Source organism: Eptatretus burgeri, chromosome 5 (assembly GCF_056783735.1).
Source record: "Eptatretus burgeri isolate ZD-2024b chromosome 5, Ebu_testis_v1, whole genome shotgun sequence".
In the NCBI taxonomy this organism is placed as follows: Eukaryota; Metazoa; Chordata; class Myxini; order Myxiniformes; family Myxinidae; genus Eptatretus; species Eptatretus burgeri.
Window position 1 is genome coordinate 98,708,008 of NC_140965.1, and position 22,044 is coordinate 98,730,051.

The 22,044-nt window shown below is 44.0% G+C and overlaps 1 protein-coding gene across 9 annotated transcripts in view; it reads left to right on the forward strand.

The window, feature by feature from the left end:
• Nucleotides 1-22,044, forward strand: part of LOC147027035 (uncharacterized) — a 97,353-nt gene that overhangs the window by 71,578 nt on the left and 3,731 nt on the right. For 6 of the 9 annotated variants that reach the window (XM_085883123.1, XM_085883118.1, XM_085883119.1 and 3 more), the window contains 8 exons: nt 5,779-5,817; nt 7,410-7,493; nt 9,742-9,814; nt 10,257-10,311; nt 10,523-10,571; nt 12,069-12,105; nt 13,713-13,749; nt 14,084-14,115. In XM_085883123.1, coding sequence (XP_085739249.1) covers nt 5,779-5,817; nt 7,410-7,493; nt 9,742-9,814; nt 10,257-10,311; nt 10,523-10,571; nt 12,069-12,105; nt 13,713-13,749; nt 14,084-14,115 — 406 coding nt within the window. The remainder of the gene's footprint in view (nt 1-5,778; nt 5,818-7,409; nt 7,494-9,741; nt 9,815-10,256; nt 10,312-10,522; nt 10,572-12,068; nt 12,106-13,712; nt 13,750-14,083; nt 14,116-22,044) is intronic. The other 3 variants (XM_085883121.1, XM_085883120.1, XM_085883125.1) reach the window with 3 other exon arrangements.

The following is a 22,044-nucleotide window of genomic DNA, read 5'->3' on the forward strand; positions in this document are numbered from 1 at the left end:
AATTCGCATAAAATACAAAGCACAATGAATCGTTCGAAAATCATGCGAAATCAGATAAATCAATAGAATTGATGACCTGGGCCTGATATAATACACAACTGCAACTTAGGGGCCTTGTTGTCCCTCTCTGGAAAGGGAAGGGTGATCGCCAAGACTGCAACAACTACCGAGGGTGACGCTGCTCTCAGTGCCGGGAAAGGTCTTTGCTCGGATAATTCTTGATAGGGTTCGCCACCATCTGCTTGAGCACCAGCGTCCAGAGCAGTCAGGCTTTACACCAAAGAGGTCAATGATTGACCGTATCCTTGTTCTTAGTGTCCTCACCGAACGCAGACGAGAGTTTCGGCAGGGGCTGGACGAAAGTCCGAGTCTTCAGGTCCTTGGTACTTCCAGTCTTACTCTATGGATGCGAGACTTGGACTCTGACCAAGGATCTGAGACGGAGATTTAATTCCTTTGGTAACAGGTCTCTTCGGAGAATTCTTGGCTATCGCTGGTCGGACTTTGTGTCCAACGAGCGGTTGCTGAGAGAGACTCGGATGAGATTTGTTACCTGCATGGTCCGTGAGCGTCAGTTGCGACTGTATGGACATGTGGCTCGTTTTCCTGACGCTGATCCTGCTCACCAGATTCTCTCAGCGAGGGAGTCTCATGAGTGGAGGAGGCCAGTGGGCCGACCACGTGCCTCATGGTTGCAACAGGTTGACCATCATCTCAAGGAGATGGGGATGGGCCAGGCATCTGCCTGGGGGATGGCCAGACAGAGGCCCCTGGAGTACCGGCAGAAAGTGGACGCAGGGACGCGCTATTCTGGCACATGCTCCCATACCTGACCTGACCTGCGACTTATGATGTCTGTTGGTGTTTAAGGGTAACAACTATTTTCTGTTTGAGTAAAAGTGGAAATAATTTTAAATGCATTGATATGCTAATTAGGATCCGGCATTATGGAAATTCTCATTTTCGTAATTATTTCCACTTCTGGTACATTGAAATTTGTAAATGAGGAATCTACACATATGTTTGGAGGGTCAAGGAATAAAGCGAACATATTTTCTTTGTTGTCAGAGATGTAGAATAATGTTTGGAGAGCTTAATTACATGCAAAAATCATAGAAAAATGAATTTCCTATACATCTTTATTCCCTATGAACAGAATGCACAGAGCGATGTATCCTCCGTTTTGAGTTTCACGTAAGCCTCATGACTACATATTTTGATAAGATTGGGCCTTGAAGTTAAATCAAATGTTTTAAAATGCAGTGGTATGTAAATAAGGTGAGTGGATGTCATTATATCATAATGTATCTCTACCAGAGGCTGGAAATAGTGACCATCCTGTCGGCACAAAAGTTAAACTGATATGTAATTAGTTGCGGCTAAAGGATATAATCCAGCAAAAAGGTACATCCAGATTAATATAGAGCAAAAATGTATTCATATGGTCCATCTGAGTGCAGTAATTGAAGATCTCACACTTTGAATGCATTCGGATATAAAAACATTAATCTAATAATATTTACTGTATCCCCTTTCTTCCAGAGTTACCAGATGTTTGAAAGCCGACTAGCCACACACCAGATCTGACAAATGGTTTATCTTCACATTGTTCGCCTGCATGTGCACTCTACTATGAAGTAGATCGATACAATGGCAAAAACTATGAGTTGATGATCTGCAATCTGTTGGAGTCTTAGCAAACTTCGTAGCACACATCTGAGTTCGACAATCTCGACCAGTTGATAATCACGCTGCTTCGATTAACTATCAGTCATATATAGAAGAAGTGTCCTTAGTTTGCAGATTCTGAGCCTGATGTTTGCTTGCCATGTCCTTCATTGGCCATCATACTATTCAATGTCCGAGTCCATACAATCTTCACATTCGCATGGCTCGTCATCATCCTCATCATCACTGTCTTCTTCCAGTGCCTTCTGCAGTGAACCAATCGACTACTTGGGTAGAATATCGCCTGATATCCACAGTGGCTCCATAACATCATCTGTGCATGTCCAGCCATGTTCCTGCATGTCATCTGGTATATTTGGATCTGCGATATGAGAATGCTTCCAAACAGCTACTTGATAATTAGCTCTTCGGATGTGCTGCTCTAAGCACTTTCTACATGGAGGTAGTTTCCCAAGGTCAATGTTGTGGCCTGCGTCCAGAGGCTTGTCCCCACACTTCTCCCTTATCAGGAGCACCCTTACTTCATCCACTTCCTGAAATCGACTCTTGCCATACATGACGCACGTGAACTGTTCCAACTAAAGCATCAAGTCTGACAAATAGGTGAATCCATCACTCTTTGCTCCCTCACAATGCAGGATACATATCTGTCTCTTTTACGCACTGACATCAGTCTGTTCCTGCCTTCTCTTCTGAGGTTTCATCTCCATGCAACAAATTGGGCCATCAACGCACTATGTCTGCAAGAAACAAATCAAATTGGTTATTCAATGTATTGTTGTATATGACAATAAGAATTATACAATCACAACTAGAAGGAGCAATGTCAAGCTGTAGATGATGATATCACAGCATGCATACCTACACCTCCAGGCTATAGAGCCATACAACCTCACATTTACATCGACGGAAGCGAAAAGTGACAACACACAGACATGCACGCAAAAAAGCGATAACAATATGATCCCCCTTACTGGTGATCGGGGATTATAATTAACATATCATCCATAAAGACTATTCAACATCTCCGACAACAAAGGAAATCTGTTCACTCTATTCATTGACCCTCCAAACATCGGTGTAGATTCCTCATTTACAAATGTCTATGTACCGGAGGTGAGATATTTACAAAAATGTAAATTTCCATAATGGCGGAACCTAATTAGCATATCAATGCATCTACTATACAAAAAAAAAACAGAATATGTTTGTTCGTCCTTTATAGGAGGCTGAACTGTTGGATGGAATGAGATGAAACTTGGCATCAGTGATCCTTGGGACGTGAGAACAGACGTGGGGGGGGGGGGGGGGTCAAGGTCACCGGGTCAATTTCATTCGATCGAGACGGTACCAACGCCATTTGACAGATAATCAAAATTAAATGACACAGACGACATTCACTTCTGACTTCCGGTTTTCGAGTTATGATGTCATAAATTGACTAAAAAGTCAACTTTTCATGTTTGTTTGTCCTTTATAGACGGCCAAACCTTTGGATAGAATGAGATGAAACTTGGCATATGTGATCCTTGGGAACGGACATAAGGGGTCAAGGTCAAGGTCAAAGGTCACGGGGTCAAGGTCACCGGATAACGTCAATTTCATCCAATCGAGACGGGACCAACGCCATTCAACAGATAACTGTACCCACCCATGGGCGGGTACTTTGCTAGTTATGACTATTTTCACTACTTTTACCCAAACAGAAAAGAGTTATGTGTCCTTTAAACACCACAACCATCATTAGTCGCAATTATGTATTATATCAGGCCCAGGTAATTAGTTTCAATGATTAATTTGATGTAACATGATTTTTGAACGATTCGTTGTGCTTTGTATTTATGCTAATTAATCTACTTTAAAAATTCAAAAATCATAAAAAAAAAATTTGCCAACCTGGCTTGTATCTGGCAACTGACATGTGTGGTAATTGCAAGGAAAGAAAATGGAAATTCTTGCATTTTTGTGGGAATTATTGTCTTTAAGTCAAACTTAATTAATTTGCAAATGAGCTAATTAGCATGAACAGAATATATTTTAATACGTAAATGTATAAGCTTTAATTCGACACCAATTTTGTGATTTCATGTTTATATTTGACGGAGATATTGACATTTTGCTGATCTTTGTGAGATTCGTCTATTTTTGATTGGTTGCCATGGAAACAGCTTAATAAAGCATAGTGCAAATGAGTTATTTTTCTGGGAACATCTTTTTTCTGATACTTGGGATATATATGAACACTGTGGTATCAGTGAAAAATTGTCGCAAGGGGGGGGGGGTGCAAGGTAGGTCCCACTGCCCCCCGGCCTAATTGCGTTTGGGTCTTCTTTGCGTGTCGTAAATGATCTAGCTGAAATAGGAATTAAGCTAGTGTCTGACTTTATTAATATGTGCAATGATGAGAAACAATGTCAAGCATTGCTAGAGTGCGTGTAAGAGCACAGGAAGCTTTACCCAGACTATACAAAACAAACGCTATGTTCTCTGTAAGATATCTGTGTGGTTGCTTGTTTGCTAGATTGTTATGTTGTCATATATGAAAACCATGTCGCTTAAAACATATTTGGTTGTTCTCATAATTAATTGATCATGCTCTCATTTGTCATTAATAATGTCTTTATGAAAACGCTACTACTGATATTCTGTAAATGCCTAACAATGTGCCGTGCAATAATTGTCAAAATATGGGATTTTCAGTGAAATTCCAAAATGGCAACCCCTTCTCAAAATGTTGGGACAAGTTGTGAATAATATTTACGGGTACTTACTCTCATACTGGTGCCTACTGAAGTGCATTTGGCCATCTAAACACAGAGAAATATATTTTTTTTAAATATTCAAAAATCAATATTATTTCCAAAAATATGGATTTTTCATGAAATTTCAAAATGTCGGCCAAATGTCAAAAAAGGCGGGAAAATTTTCAAACTTTGGTCGATCACCTAACTTCACTATACTAGTGGAATCGATTGGCACATAGTGCTTCATTCCAGCAACTACTTTTGCAAAAGTGGTACACCCTCGTCCCCACCATAACGAGCAGTGTTACCTGATTTATAGAGAGACCAAGAGATGCTAAATGATGATGAATGTCACATAATGATCTTGTTAAATCTTGACAACAAAACTTTGAGAAATATTCATTCATTCACAAGCATCAAACCGCATCATTGTATCCCATTTCATTCATTTATTTATTTATTATGGTTTGAATTTGGAACGATAATTTGTCGACACCCTGTATACTAATTAAAACAATCCGAATCGAATCCTACCATTCAAAAGACTCAAAAGTACTGATAAATAACTCAGTAGGAAGTCGAAGGGCGAATTGGAAAGCAAAATAGACCTACCGGTTGATTTGGGGTGATGACAAATGATAGACGAGAGGAAGTGATGATGTGTACGGATAAGGATTGAAGGATATGGTCAGTTTGGTGAAGCTCGTGACTTCACCCAGCCAATCGAGTCAGGCTAGAGCGGTGCCTGATTGCTACAGATCTGAACACTCTGTGTGAATCAATGCGAGTGGAATGGAAGCAAAACAGTGCTTTTTTGAAATTGCTTGTACTTTCCATCCAATACTGATATTGATGAAACAAAAACGGGTCCGTGGGTTTAAAGAAAGAAAGTAGGTCAACCCCACAAAATACGGCTCACTTGCCATGTAAGGTGAAGCCCAAAGAAAACATTTATATTTAAGAAACAACCCGTTTCATTTTTCGTCTGTCTATCTATCTGTCTGACCGTGATGCATTCGGTCGTTACTTATCCAATCTCAACTAAACTTGCCAGGGGGACTAAGGGTCACATGGCAGAAGTTGTAACGACTTAACTTGCCCCCCTCCCCAAGAATGATTTCTGCCGTGCACAAACTCCATATTAAGGTGTATAAATAGCTCAACATGGCATTTTGTGGGGCACACCGACCGGAAGTAAAAATTATTATAACCACAAACTATTCGGTCAATTCTTTCCAACGTATCATAAGCTTTTTAAACAGTTGCTACTGTTGTTTAACACAAAATTAGGAGGAAACCTGACATCGTTGAGGCATTCTATGCTTATCGCGTGCGTTCCCCACAGACTAACAGATGTGAGCCATCCCAACTTGCTAGGCTCCAGGTAAGGTGCGCAAATGAGTCCTTACGCATGCCATTGCCTGTCTGATTTTTCTAGCCATAGCATTTTGTGGACTGTACATTGATTGTTTATAACATATCTTGGGGCCTCAAATGTCATTTCTCCTGGCTATGGCCCTGCCACCCTTAGGGCCCAATTGTGACTTGTATTTGACACATAACCCCATTCGTAATGCATACTCACCTCTATGCTGCCTCGCCTGCGTTTGAATCTCGACCCAGCTATAAACTATCATCCTGGTGTTTTACAGGCATGTTGATTCATCAATCAACGTTCACCATCCCTTGGATGGACGTTCAACTGGGCGTCCCATCTGCCGGCATATGTTGATGGACCTTAAACATCTGTGTTTTTTGCAAAGATTAGACGAGCTATCGCCAGCACCCTGAACTAAATCCAAAGTCCCTGAACTAAATCCAATGCCACATCCATGCAGTGTTGTTTCCGTGCTGTGTCCATGTTGTGCCATGTTTCTGCTGGAGTAATAGAGCTGATTTATAAATTTATATCAAATCCCTGATCAAGCGTTAATTGAATGTAAAAACAAAACCTACCAATCTGTAGTGAACATGCGACTGGCATTTTCATCTTCACTGAAACCTCCATTGTCCATTTAATCTCTGTCCTTAAAGACTTGAATAACTTCACAGAAACCATCCGAGATTGTAGGTGAATTGACAATTTGTAGTTGCATGTGACATCAGGGTCATGTCGTTTTTGAGGTCGTAAGAGCCTTTTTTGTTTGTATATCTTGCCTGGCTACAACCCTACCTCCTAACTGATGCTCAGCAGAGCAGAAACAATACATTCATGATCCATGTGGCAGACGATGCTTATTGCTAACAGGTCATGTGGCAATAGCCGGTATGGGACCCGATCTGTGCCTTGCTGCTGCACCAAGTTAGGGGGTCGAACATACATATATATATATATATATATATATATATATATATATATATATATATATATATATATATATATATATATATATATATATATATATATACACACCTCACCAATCATACACACACATATGCCTTGTGATACTTGTTTGCATGCCATAGTACAATATGATTATTTTGTTCATATAAGCTTTTGGAGATCCCACATGGATGGCAAGATAGCGTAGTAGGTAGCTGTTCACTGTTGAATTAACATGTCTAGGTTCAATCCTCAAAGAAGTAGCTGGTAAGAAACTGCAGTTCTGCGAGGTAGTACCATCAGGGAGCAGTGCATCTCGTAGCATGCAATCTTTCAGACGGTGCCAGTCAGTCAGCTTTCCTATCTGCAAAAGTCCTGGACATTGAATATCGCATGGGTTCTCTTACAAAGAATGGGTCATTGTGTGCTGGTACCTTGGCCAAGTTTTCCAGAAAGAGTTGGTATCATTCCCAAAATTAATTTGAACTGAAGTATAAAGCAGAGGCACGATGGACCAAATGGCCTCGTACTGTGTTGAGCTTCCTTTGTGTGTGCAATTACACTTTAGCAAACATTTCTTAACACTGCTTTTTATGTGAGCCTTGTTTTTTAAATAAAAAAACAACATGAAGTGTGATCTTTCTTATCTTCAGGCAAGAGCAAAAGCAAAAGTCATGGCTTCCGTTCCGATTAAGCAAGAAGGATAGCAAGAAGCCTTTTAAGAAAGTTGAGGAAAGGTGAGTTTACCTGTATCTGGATCTTTCTTAATAAAATTCGATATACCATTCACATATCCTCTCTTTTTACAAACTAATTGACAATTGAATTCCTTTTTTCTATGCAATTTTATTTTAATTCCCTGGATTTATACTGATTTATCAAGCAGAATAAACACATTCGTTGAGATTAGAAAATGTGCTCTTGTTGTATGACCAAATAATAGTCAGATTGTGGGATAATGGTTTGGAATATAGTAAATATGATGAAAATGGGATAAAGTGGTTAGGGTGGCTAGCTTGGGATCTTGGGGTCCTGAGTTCAAGCCCTGTTTTTCCCGCTGAATTAACGCCAGGTGGGGTTTACTCAGCCTGTCATCCTTACAAGGTCTGTGTGAAATGAGTACCTATGTACTGGTATAATGGTGGTACCGTCGCTGTTCCATGCCTGCGCACAACCGCAGTGTGGCAATCTTCATCCTGATGAAGCAGCACTTATCTAGAAGGAAGGAAGGAAGAGTATGGAATGAGATTGTGCATGATTAAGTAAGGCAAGAGATTATTGGCTGCTCTTAGAGCGCCCTTATTCTGGACATTTCCATCTGTCTGTCTGTCCGTGAAACTTTGGTCAAGCCTCGGGGCTAAACCACTCAACCGATTCCAATGAAATTTGGTAGGTAGGACCAATATTTCTGGGAATCGTGTGATTTCGAATATGGGACCCCGGGCCCTAGCAACGGCCCTTTAAAGTGGTCAAAAAATCGAAAAAAAATCGAAGCTTACAGTTCTGTGCGCAAATCTATCTCGCTCCCTTCATGCCAATTTGCAGCCCTAACAAAAAATATTTGTAGGAGATAGGATTTGGGTGAGTACATGTCGAACATTTCAGAAACGGTTAATTGCGAATATCTCGAAGAGAAAGAGTCTGATTTTGATAAAACTTGGGTGAAATGTGTACAATGTGGCGAGCATGTACACAAAAATGAGTGGTTGCTATGCACACCTCCGTTGCTTAGCAACAACTAAAATACTTTATCGTACATCGTACACTTATTGTGGACTGTACAAAAAAATCAATACCTCCGAAACTGGACCTCCGAGGGACCTGTTTTTTTTGTGCCCAAGGAGAATGTCTTACAGCATCATATAAAAAAATAAAATCTTTAGCGAATAAATAAATGGAATTACCAGGGCTGCCATTTGTTAGAGTCTCTTTGGAAACATGCCTGAAATTTCACAAGGCGGGTTTCTGGGTGCAAACTAAGAGGGCTGTGATAATCATATTTATTGTGCTAAATTGATTGATATCATGTACATGAATATCGGCTAGTCGCGTCGGCCAGCTTTCCATCCAGAGCGAGCAGCCATGTCGCCTACCGGCTTGTCACTCCTTTTATGAATGAGATAGGTTCCACCAATAACCTAATGAACTAGCTGGATTTTAGCAACAATCTAATAGTTTCAGGTGATGCTTCTGAGTCAAGCATCACTTCCTGTTGACTAGAATCCAAATTCTTAATATTCCTGCCTTCAGATGGATTTTAATCCATGACCTTTCAAATCTTGGTCCTGACCTCACCAATCAGCGAACACTCTACTTATGACAAATTATTATTTACTCATCTGTTTAGTGTTGTGTTGGTACAGTCTCAGGTTAATTATCGTATTATTTATTACACTTGATTTGTAATTCTTGTTGAGATGAGATGTTTCTTCTAAAAGTTGATTTGTGGAAAAGGGTAACAAATTACATTGTCGAAGTAATTATTTAACTTGTGTAGAAAGAGCATCAGGGTTTAAGAGATTTCGAGTTACTTGTGGATGTGAAATCGTCTAGGAAGTACGCTCGATTTGGTTTGTAAAAATGGAGAGACTTTGTAAATTGTTCTCTCTCTCTCTCTCTCTCTCTCTGAGGAAATGGGAAAGCAGAGTGAGAAGGAGGGAGAAAGAAGAATATCCATTCCTGAGTTGCTTTTGAATGTTGTACCTTGAAATAAACACAAGTTTGGAGGACACTCGCCTGCCAGTGTGTGTATCGATCGAGTAATGAACCTTCAGATTTTGTAACAGTCCCCCAAATGGGTTTTTTGAGGCAAGTAACAACTGTTATGGGGGCGAGAGGATTAGCATATCAGTTTGATAGGTGTGCATCTTGATGCTAATAATTGTACGTTTATAATCTGCGATGTGAGAAAATATTGAAATTTCTTGTTTAATGAAATATGTGTATATTTTTCTCCTCTGTTAAACACACAAATTGATGATGAAGGTTGATTGTACCTTTCTGCATTGTTGACCGTCTAGTAAAGAGCGACAATCTTCAGCAAAGGCCTCCCCCGAAGGTAACGTATCAACATTTTCCTCCCCAGAACATCAGTTGCAAACTCAGTACCACTGGCTTCTCTCTCTACAACATTCTAATGTTGCACTCTCAGATGACAGTATAATTTGTCACTTAACACACCACAATCAAACCATAAGCTCTTTGACCCACGATGGAGGTCCTTTTATCGATTATGATTTTGTCTCCAAACAGTGGTTACAAATGCATGTTTGTACAAGTAATAGTTTGTTTGGGTGACGGCTTGCTCGCTCGTTCGTTTTCACTTCTGTTCATTGTGGTTTGCACTTGTTATCCAGACTTGATGAGTGGTGCCAAGGGAGATCATACATGTCCTTTTATCCCAGCTTGCCAAATTGATTGCTTGTTTTCCGAGATTGGAACTCGGCCATACTTGCGCTGAAGAAGCCAAGTTCAATTGCTAATCAATCCTCCACTTGTAGATGGCGAAGACATATATGATGACGTGGATCAGGAAATTGAAGAGAGTCCAGTCAGGTGAGAGAATTAATTGTTTTGAACTTCGTTGATTTGCAACTTTGGTTTGTAATGAAATTTTGGAATGTTTGCAGTGTAGTTTGGCTTTTTCACATCTGCATTGTATCCTCATTGTTTGCAAAATGCGTAACATTGGCTATGGTTATTAGATCAATCATGTGGTACTGGATTATATAACAATGTTTTTGAATTAAATGTTTTTTTTTTTCAGTTCAAAAAAAATGGAAAAGGAGAAAGAGGAAAAGGGGAGGAAATTCAAGGTGAGGTCCATTATATTAGGATTTAATCGTACTTACCTTAAAAGTGCCAATATAATCATGAATTTAATTTGCCAATATAAACATGAATAATAAAAAGGGAGATGTACCAAAGCAATATTACGGTATACATTTTCATGTTTTCACGAGCAACAAGTATTAACTCATCAAAAGGCAAATTTTGTTTTGCACGGTGGTCGTCAAGAAGCATCGCTAACCCTCGGGGGAATGGGGCGGAAGGGGGTTGGTGTGGGGGGGGGGGACTGCTGGCATTTAACCGAGGAAGCATGCAGATATAACTGTAAAGCATCCCAAAATGCAAAGCCCATCCACTTTGTACTTGAGCACAACTTGACTCAAACAACAGCTAAAAATAAGTAAATATTTTGTACATAGTATTGATTAGTCTTCTCCATATTCTCGTAATAAAGGGAGGGGTGAAGAGTAAGGAACGTGGGGTGGGGGGTGGGGGGTGTAGAGTGATGCCTCACCAAACATCGCTATACGCTCTCGGACGGTGGGGTGGGAGCGAGGAGAATGGAGGAGAGAGGAGGTGGGGGAGAGGGGGAAGTGAGGACAGGGAGGGGGTTTGGGAAGAGGTCGGCATGAGGGGAGGGATTCTCGACTTGCATTTGTTCGTGGGACTTGTGGAGAACGTGGGTGGAGGGTAGTACAGGATTGAATTAAATTGGGTATGTTAAAACAGCACGTTGATACAGCATGCGGAGACCACCGGGAGATGTACATGGGATGGAGAGGGGATGAGGTTTGGGATGAGATAAACAGGAGAGGGGAAGGGAAGGTAAAGCAACGTGAGGGGAAGAGAATGTGGTGTGAGGGGAAGGGAAGGCGGTGCGAGAGGAAGGGAAGGCAGCATAACAGGAGGGGAAGGGAAGGCGGTGTGAGGGGAAGGGAAGGCAGCATGACAGGAGGGGAAGGGAAGGGCGATGAAATGCACCCAAATTGCAACATGTTCTTTTTAACTGCCAGGTTCTATATAAAACCAGGCAAGAACATTCAAAACACACACCATCTACCTGACAAAGGCCTGCATGCTCACACATGCGTTGACGTTTGCACCCCTCCAGTCGGCTCACTCCGAATCTGATTCTTACTTACTACACTATGGGGAAGCAGTTTTAAATTCAAAACGAAACCGTCGGTGCTTAACACTCCCCTTAACAGAGAGAATCGTATGCTGCATTGATAGGAAGCTCTAGGACGCAGTTATTTTGTTTGGAGAAAAGAAAGAGCAAGTGGTAAAAAAAATAAATAAACACATCGCATACGTTTGTCATATGGAAATTAATATCGCACACATTATCATCATAAGAGCAGCAAATATGTCGAAACATGTCACCTGCCTTTTAAATTTACCTTGTTTTATATTTTCATCCTCTTATATAGATGTTTCGTCTTTTTGCTTTTGCTTTTCTTGCTCCTTTGAATTATTCATATGATTAAGATTTCATCCCTCCTGCCCCTTCTATCATTCCTCAGTTATTTAAAGGAGGGCGGGATAAAGGGTCTTCTGGAGGTAAGTGAAAACATGATTTGGCCACAATCACATTCTCACTTTTTGTTGCACCTGAACATAGTCAACAATGTTTGGCCACTATGTCACAACACCTGAAGGTCCTTTAATCAATCGGTGTTAACTGGCAAGTGTTGCACCATCCAGAGTCTGTTCGTGGAATTAAATCAAAAGGATCTCGAAGCCATGCTGCAGACAACCATCAGCATTATTTTGCCAACAGGCTGCTGAACCTTAAATTTCTTCATAGAAGTTGTTGGATGTTTCCACTCCATGCTTTATCACATTGATTTCAGTTCATACTCGAATACCGACGTAGCCTTTATCTCCTCTCCAGTCATATTATGAGACAGGGAGTCATTCCCTTCATTATGAAACCAATGGAGGAAGATTTTACTGCTTTCTAAACACTGGGCCTTTCCACATTTTTTGTCACCCACCTGCATGATATTTGGAAAGTTGAGTTTGTGTTGGACAGTCGTGTGCACAGTACAGTGGCTGATGCAACTCTAGTTGACGTCATCTAACATCATGTACTCTCACTACGGACAAATTTTTTCCCACGGGCGATATTCTGTGCGGACATGGCCTCCTTTGGTTTCCCAAGACATTGTTCAACACACACACACACACACACACACACACACACACACACACACACACACACACACACACACACACACACACACACACACACACACACACACACACACACACACACACACACACACACACACACACACACACACACACACACACACACACACACACACACATTGTCTGCCTTCTTCAAGCTTTCCTATCCACCTGTGAAGTGTATAAATTTCTTCGGTCCAGGCATGATGCCCTTTACCATACACTCATTCTATAAATTTAAATTCCATTTCCACCTTCCACATCTAGAAAAAGGATATTTTTGCTCGTTGTTTCTGACATGTCCAACTTTTCAACGGTGCAGCCATCTTGGTCATATGATTCATGGTATTGCCACTCTGCAACCACAGACTATCCACCAAATGAGCACACAATGCAGAGGTGCCGAAGAGTGGATGAGCTCAAAAAGATGCTCATACCCAAGCATAAAGGATGTGCCAACAACATGGCCATCATTGCCTTTCATTTCTATTCACCTTCTTAATTATGGCTGACAGGATAGCCTAAAGGTGTCCTACTTGCCTCTAAGCTCTCTCGCCTGGGTTTGAATCCAGACCCAGCTTTAAACTGTCATCCTGGTGTTTCACAGGCAGGGTGGTTCATCAATGTGCGTGCCGTCCCTTGGATGAACATGAAGCTGGTGTTCCATCTGCCCGCATTCGTTGGTGGGCGTTACAAATCTCATGGTGTCCTTTGTGAAGAGTAGGCGAGCTTTCGCCGGCATCCTGAACAAATTACAAATTCCTGCCCTCACCAGCAGAGGGAATTGCATCAGCGAATGGCACAACCGCGCCCCCAGCCAATGATGCTACCCTGCAGCCTTGTGCTGCATACGAACGAAGAACTTTCTTAATTCCTTTTTATCTCTGTTTCTGGATTTTTTTTTTTAATCTGGATTTTTAAAAAAATCTCACACCAAAGTTAATATTTACGTGTGTCCCTCTCCTTGTTTATAGGTGGAGGTCAGGCCACTCTACCAGTCCCTACAGTTGGGTAGGTTTCACTGTTGAGCAATCCTTGAAGAACCTCTTTCTTCAACGATGAAATGATGATTGACATGATTTCAGACTGACAATCATTAAATGTGCATAAAATGTTGTGCTCCCTTAAGCCAAGATTGATTTGATCTTTCTTCTACAAATTCTTACCCAGTTGTTGACATCTTGCTGAAGCTCTTTAGATGTATTGGGAAGAAAGTTGTTCAAAAATACCTCATTATAGTTTACAACAGCAATCATATTCCCCCCCCCCATCAAGTTCTGAATCTGTATTTCTGTCCATATAACTGTCTTTCTTTCTGTTATTCTCCCTTTTTGATTCCTTGCAGAGATGATGACATCTATGATGATATTGATCAGGGTGAGTTTACTGTTGTAAAACATTACATCTGATGAAACACAACTGAAAATCTAAAATTCTCAAAGTTGAACATTGTATAAAATAAAAACTATAATGGATGGGAATTCTAGTTTTTAATCAATAACCAGGTGAGTTTGTCCACTTCGACTTTAGTTATTTTATTATTATTATTATTATTATTATCATTATTATTATTATTTTTTGTATACGTTGTCGAGGCTCGTATGAGAGCAAGCACACAACGCACAGCAAAGGGGGCATGAGACAAGAGGGGCGGGAGTGGGAAGGACAAAACAGTGGGACAAATCCGGAGCCAAGCCGTCCAGACACACACACTGCTCTGACATACGAAAACAAACTCCTGCCTGGATGCGTCCAGAGACAACACCACCCAGACGCATCCAGCGACAAGCTCCCATCCTGGCATAAATACCGCCCAGACTCGTCAGCGGACAAACGCCGCCCTGACGCGTCCAGAGACAAACGCCACCCGGAGGCGTCCGGAGATAAACGCCGCCCGGACGCATCCGGAGCTAAGCTGTTCAGAGACAAACTCCCGTCAAGACACGTCTGGAGAAGCACACCGTCCAAAGCCAAACACCGCCCGGACGAGACTGGAGACAACCACTGCCCGGATGCAACTGGAGACAAATGCTGTCTGGACGCGTCTAGCAACAAATGCCGCCCTGACGTCTCCGGAGACAAACACCGCCCTGACGTGTCCAGAGATAAACGCCGCCTGTACGCGACTCGAGACAAATGCCGCCCGGACGCGACTGGAGACAAATGCCGCCCGGACATGTCCAGAGCCAAGCGCTGCCCAGACATGTCCGGAGATTTACACCATCCAGACAGAACCACCCTCTGGATATGTCCAGAGACAGAGTCAGACAGAGAGGGAAGGGGAGAGTGAAAGAGGTGTTGGAGGAGAGTGGTGCACAGTATTGGGATGGAGTAGAGCAAGGATGGGGCAAAGAAAGAGAGGGAGGGAGAGAGAGAGGCGTGGGGGTAGGGGAGTTAGCAGAGAGAACGTTTTGCTTTATGAAGCACACACACACACACACACACACACACACACACACACACACACACACACACACACACACACACACACACAAACATTCTTGGCCAATATCAGCAATTTTTCTGGAATCAGCAAGATGGAGTCAGTGTGACTACCAACTGTAGTACTTACTGTAGACAACCCAAAAACCTGGAGTAGCTTTCACATTAAAAGAACGTTGCATTAACATAGACATTTCAGGGATATATTCCCAAACTTTCATCTTTCAGAAACAGCTGCGTGTGATGGGTGGAATTTTTTTTTTGAGAAAACACGTGAATACGGCAAACGGCTCGGAAATCAGATGTTATTTCACAACCACTTGCTCACGGTGACGGAGCACGGTCCACTCGCTCAGGGCGACGGAGCACGGTCCACTCGCTCAGGGCGACGGAGCACGGTCCACTCGCTCAGGGCGACGGAGCACGGTCCACTCGCTCAGGGCGACGGAGCACGGTCCACTCGCTCAGGGCGACGGAGCACGGTCCACTCGCTCAGGGCGACGGAGCACGGTCCACTCGCTCAGGGCGACGGAGCACGGTCCACTCGCTCAGGGCGACGGAGCACGGTCCACTCGCTCAGGGCGACGGAGCACGGTCCACTCGCTCAGGGCGACGGAGCACGGACCACTCGCTCAGGGCGACGGAGCACGGACCACTCGCTCAGGACGACGGAGCACGGACCACTCGCTCAGGGCGACGGAGCACGGACCACTCGCTCAGGGCGACGGAGCACGGACCACTCGCTCAGGGCGACGGAGCACGGACCACTCGCTCAGGGCGACGGAGCACGGACCACTCGCTCAGGGCGACGGAGCACGGACCACTCGCTCAGGGCGACGGAGCACGGACCACTCGCTCAGGGCGACGGAGCACGGACCACTCGCTCAGGGCGACGGAGCACGGACCACTCGCTCAGGGCGACGGAGCACGGACCACTCGCTCAGGGCGACGGAGCACGGACCACTCGCTCAGGGCGACGGAGCACGGACCACTCGCTCTGAATGACATCAGGTCAAGTCAGGTATGACGTACGCCAGAGCAATGCGTCGCTGTCTCCACTTTCCATCGATACTCTAGGGGCCTCTGTCTGGCTATCCCCCAGGCAGATGCCTGGCCCATCCTCATCTGCTTCAGATGCTGATCAACCTGCTGCAACCTCGAGGCATGTGGTCAGCCCGTTGGCCTCCTCCACTCATGAGACTCCCTCGCTGAGAGAATCTGGTGAGTAGAATCAGCAGCATGAAAATGAGAAACGTGTATGTACAGCCACAGCTGATGCTGATCGAATATGCAGGTAACAAATCTCATCTGAGTCTCTCTCAGCAACCGCTCGTTGGACACAAAGTCCGACCAGCGATAGCTAAGGATTCTCCAAAGAGACCTGGAACCATAGGAATGAATTATCTGTCTCAGGTCCCTGGTCAGAGTCCAAGTTTCACATTCATAGAGCAAGACTAGAAGCACAACGGACCTGCAGACATGGACTGTCGTCCTCCCGCACAGGTACCGACAGCATCACATCCCATGATCCAGTGAATCCATGACTCCCCAGGCCTGACCCAAACATCTGTTGACCTCTGGCTCACAGCCACAGAGACATGAATATGACTGCCAAGGTAAGTGAATCTCTCCGCGACCTCAACCTCCTCACCACAAACAGGTACAGACAGGACAGCAGCATCCAAGATGTCATCGAAAGCCTGGATCTTAGTTTTGACCCAGGAAACCCATAATCCCAGTGGCTCCGACTCCTCATTCAGCACCTCGAGGGTCTCCAAAAGGATATCTCGAGTCTCCGCAAAGATGACTGCATCATCTGCAAAAGCAAGGTCAGAGATCTTGACATTCCCAAACGATGCACCGCAGCTTGATCTCTCCGACATCCTCCCCAGAATCCAGTCCATTCAAGTACTGAAAAGTGTGGGGGCCAGTACACGCCGCTGTCAAAGTGCAGTAACAACTGGAAATAAGTCAGAGATGGACCACCACATGTCACAGCACTCTCAGTTTCCAGAGTACAGTTCAGACATCAGATTGATCAGTTTTGGTGGCACCCCACGAAGACCAAGAATCCTCCAGAGGACATCCCGATTCACTGAGTTGAACGCTTTACAGAGATCAACATGGGATGTAAGCAGCCCCTGCCGAAACTCTCATCTGCGTTTGGTGAGGACCCGAAGAGCAAGGATGCAGTCAATCATTTACCACTTTCCTGTTAAGCCTGACTGCTCTGGACGCTTGTGCTCAAGCAGATGGTGGTGAACCTGATCGAGAATTATCCGAGCAAAGACCTTGCCCGGCACTGAGAGCAGCGTCACCCCTCGGTAGTTGTTGCAGTCCTGGCGATCACCCTTCTCTTTCCAGAGAGGGACAACAAGGCTCTCTGCCAATCAGTTGGGATGATGCCTGTGTTCCAGGCAGAGCACAAAACTGCATGCAACGACACGAGTGCAGCATTTCCGCCAGCCTTGAGAAGTTCAGCATGGATGCCACAGATCCCTGGAGGTTTACCCCATTTCAAGCAGTTCAACGCAGCCCGTGTTTCCACAAGTGAAGGTGGAGCACAGTTGATTGGAGGTTCGGCAACAGGGATTGCAACACCCTTGACGTCCAAATTGACAGCTGATGGATCAGTCTGATACAACCGCTCAAAGTTAACCGGCCCAGTGGGCCTTCACTTCGGACTCCTCTGTCAAGAGCCCTCCACCCTCTGCTCTAACTGCAGTACACCGAGGGATGGGCTTGGACAAACGCAATGTGCGAATTCCCCTGTCAGTGAGACGAGAATCACTTGACGACAGGTGATGCTCTACCCCTTCACAGATTCCTTGCACATAGGCCTCCTTGTCCACCCTTGGTGCACTTGCAGTTTTACACCTCAGCTCCCTGAACAGCTCAGCTCTGCTATTCAGCCTAGATCTGCAACTCTGATCAATGGTATCCAGTATCTCTTGAGAGACAAAATTCTTTTTTGCCCTCTGGTGAGTTTCAAGACATCTACCGGCAACATCAAGGACGGAGGTCTTGAAGGCACTCCACAACTCCTTGGGATCATCCAAAGCACTCAGACCCCCCCCCCCCCAAATCTCCACTCAGCCTGTTTGCAAACTCTGGTAAGCCAAAACTATCTGCTCTGGTAAGTGGTGTGACATGCATTCCTCTTCGCAATCGCAAAGCCATGCCCGTCCCTTGAAGTTATATGGTTTAACAACAGCGTTGTATAACTCTGTAAAGGATCAATTTGCTTTGAGACATTGGGTTACGATGTGTGTAAATAAAATTGGTTTCATGCAATTTAATTCCAGGCTATAAGGCAACAAAAGGTGAAAATTTTTAAAGGGGTGTTGACATTTTGTAAGCACTGTCCCTCTGCCACTAAAGTTAGATGGTGGTTATGTTTTCACCCCTGTTTGTTTGTTTGTTTGTCTGCCTGTGAGCAGGATATCTCATAAAGTTATGGACAGATTCAAATGAAGTTTGGTGGACAGGTTGGTTGTGTGACAAGAATGAATTGATTAGATTTTGGTGAAGATCTGGATTCTGAAATTCTTTGAGTCATTCTTCACCATTGAGAGATCGGGCCAAAAATGATTTATAGCTCAATATCTCAGAAGGTTATGGAAGGATTCAAACGAAACTTGGAAGACACGTTGGGAGTATGACCAGAGAGTTGGTGTCAAAGCCACCCAATTCTCGCCTGTTTATACATTTATCGTTTTTAAAAGACTAGTCTAATAATATTTTTTTATAAAGCATTGCAGTGAAGTCTGATCCAAATAATTTTAAAGCAATATATGTATTTGTATATTTTAATCAGTAAAAAATAGTGTTAGATAAAAATATTAGAAAGGAAATAACTTGCACCAAAAACTTTAAGATTTTCACGCTCACGCTGACGCTGATGCTCACGCCGGGGGTATCGCTATAGCTCTCTGTTCTTCGAACAGGCAAGCTAAAAACGACAAATTGATTCGATTTTGGTGAAGATCCGGCTCTTGATCCGGATCCAATATTTTTTTTTTTTAATTTTTGATTTTTCTACGAGATTCTTCACCATTGAAAGATGGGTCCATAGACGACATACAAGCATGATATTTCAAAAAGTTGTACTTTGAATATGACAAACTTAGAGGATGAGTTGGGTAGGTGACAAGGATACGGCGATTAAATTTAGTTCAGGTCTGAATCCAGGTCCAGCCTGTCAGTGGGATACAAAACGTAAACTAATCAGCCTGGCAGAGAAATGTGCTCCACTGAATGCCCTTTGAGTTCTTCTTGTGATGTGTCCAACCCAGTTCCATCTCAGTTTATTCATTGTGACCAGAATGTCAAGGAATTTTGTTTTCCGTGTGATTCATTGGTTTCTTTTCCTGTTCCTTTTGGTCAAGTCAAGACAGCATCTTTCCATGGCTCTTTGTATGGTAATACATTTATATAAGTATTATTATAATACATTATGCCTGTTGTTGGCTTAATGGTTAGGGTGGTGGGCTTTGGATCCCGGGGTCCTGAGTTTTTTTATTTATTTATTTTTGTATACCTTGGTCGAGGCTCGTATGAGAGCTAACACACAACTCACAGCAAGGAGGCATGAGACAAGAGGGGCGGGAGTGGAAGGGACAAAACAGTGGGGAACAGACACATTAGGTGAACTGTGGAAGGGAGAGGGATGGGGATGGGACGGGGAACATGGTGAAGAGAAGATGGACATTTCAGGGACTTTCAGGAAGGAAAGCAGGAGAAATGAAGGAAGTGGGCTTGGGTGGATTATCGGGGGTAGAAAAGATCGAGGATTTGGATGGGGGAAGATAAGAGGTGGTGGTGAACAGCTGTTTTGAAAGCCTGGAGAGAAGAATGGGAAAGAATAGAGTGAGGAAATTTATTCCAAAGGCGGGAAAAAAGAGGAATGAAAGTGTGAAGATGAGCAGTGATTCGTGATTTTGGTAGTTTTACCAGAAGGGGGTTGTTGGCGGACCTTGAGCGCCCTGTGGAAATGTGGTGGGGACAAATCGCAGAGAGAGCAGGGGGGGCAAGGCTGGAGAGGAGTCGGTAGAAGACAGAAAGACCACCGACCAACCTGCGGTGATTGAGTGAGAGGCCCAAAGACTCAGCTTCATTGCGGGAGATGCCGATGATCTTAAATGCCCTGGTTTCGACAGCGTGAAGCCGAGAAAGGTGGGAGGCAGGAGCACCAGCCCAGAGGGGAGAGCAGTACTCCATCAGGCTACGGACAAAAGCTTTGTAAGTGGTCAGGAGCTCAAGAGGGCCGAGGAAGGACTTAGCACGACGGAGGATTCCCAGTCGGTGACTGGCTTTTGAGGCAAGGTTGGAAATGTGACTTTCCCAGGAAAGGTCATGGCAGATAGTGAGACCCAGAAGCTTGAAAGAAAAGACTTCTTCCAGAGGATTGTTGAGAAAGTGGATGGGGGGGTTTTGTAAACGGTCCTTTCGAAGAGACATAGTGAGAGTGTGAGATTTGTCTGGATTGAAAGACATGTTCCACGTGTTGGACCAGTTTGTGATTTTATCCAGATCTGCAGTGAGCGAAGAAGCTGCTGCTTGCCGGTCTGAGGGATGACAGATGGTACGGCAGAGGGTGGAGTCGTCGGCAAAGAGAAATAGAGGATTTTACAGAGAGTCCGAGAGATCATTGATGAAAACCAGAAAAAGAACAGGGCCCAGAACGCTACCTTGAGGAACTCCAGCCTGCACAGGAAGAGGGGATGAAAGAACTCCATTTAGGGCCACACGTTGACTGCGACAGGAGAGGAAGTCTGCGAGCCATGAGTGGAGATGGCCTTGAATACCATGGGAAGAGAGTTTGGTGAGTAGTGCAGGGTGCCAGACTGTGTCAAAAGCACGTGATATGTCCAGGGATACGGCTCGGATTTCCTGTCTGGCATTGAGGACCTCCATTCATTGATGGGAGATCAGAAGCAGCATATCCAGGGTAGAGTGACCTGATCTGAAACCAAATTGATGATTGGAAATCAAGCCATTGGAGAAGAGGAAGGATTTCATGTCTGAAGCGATGATCGATTCCATCACCTTGCTGATGATTGGGAGAAGGCTGATTGGTCTGTAGTTATAGGGATCTGTTTTTGCACCTTTTTTATGCAGGGCAGTGATGTTAGCAGATTTCCAAGCAGATGGCAGATGACCTTGGGCAAATGAGAGGGTGAATAGAACAGAGAGAGGGTGAGCAAGAGCAGAAGAGCAGGCTTTGAGGACACGTGGGCTGATGCCGTCTGGACCGGTTGCAGAATCTGACTCGAGGTTTGAAAGCAAGCTCTCCACCTTGTCAGGAGAAAAGGACACAGAGTCCAGGGACAGTTGGGTGCGACTGGGTAAAGTGGGTAGAGATAGTGATGGGTTTAGGACACAAGATTTAGCTGCAAACACCGAGTTTAGACATTCAGCTTTATCACGTGTGGAATCAGCAGTGCGGCCATTTGAGGTAAGGGAGGGGATGGAGGGGGAACATACACCAGAAACAGATTTGATTAAACGCCACCAGGATTTTGAGGAGGGAGAGAGGTTTGAGAGTTCAGACTTGAAATGAGAAAGATGTTGTTTTCTGGCTCTCCTGAGGGTAGATACACACTTGTTCCGAGCTTTGTGGAAAGAACTGAGATTGCCCTCAGTTGGGTTTGCTTTCCATGAGGCAAAGGCAAGTTGTTTCAGGACAACTGCCTCGCCACAAGCTTCAGTGAACCAAGGACGGGGGGGGGGGGGGAAGGGTAGGACAACTGAAGATGAGAGGGGATAAATCTGTGCATGAGGGAGAGCAAGTTTCTTTGAAATAATTCCCAGGATGAGTTGATGTTTGAGAAAGTAGTGATAGGAGACCAGTCTGTAAGTTTG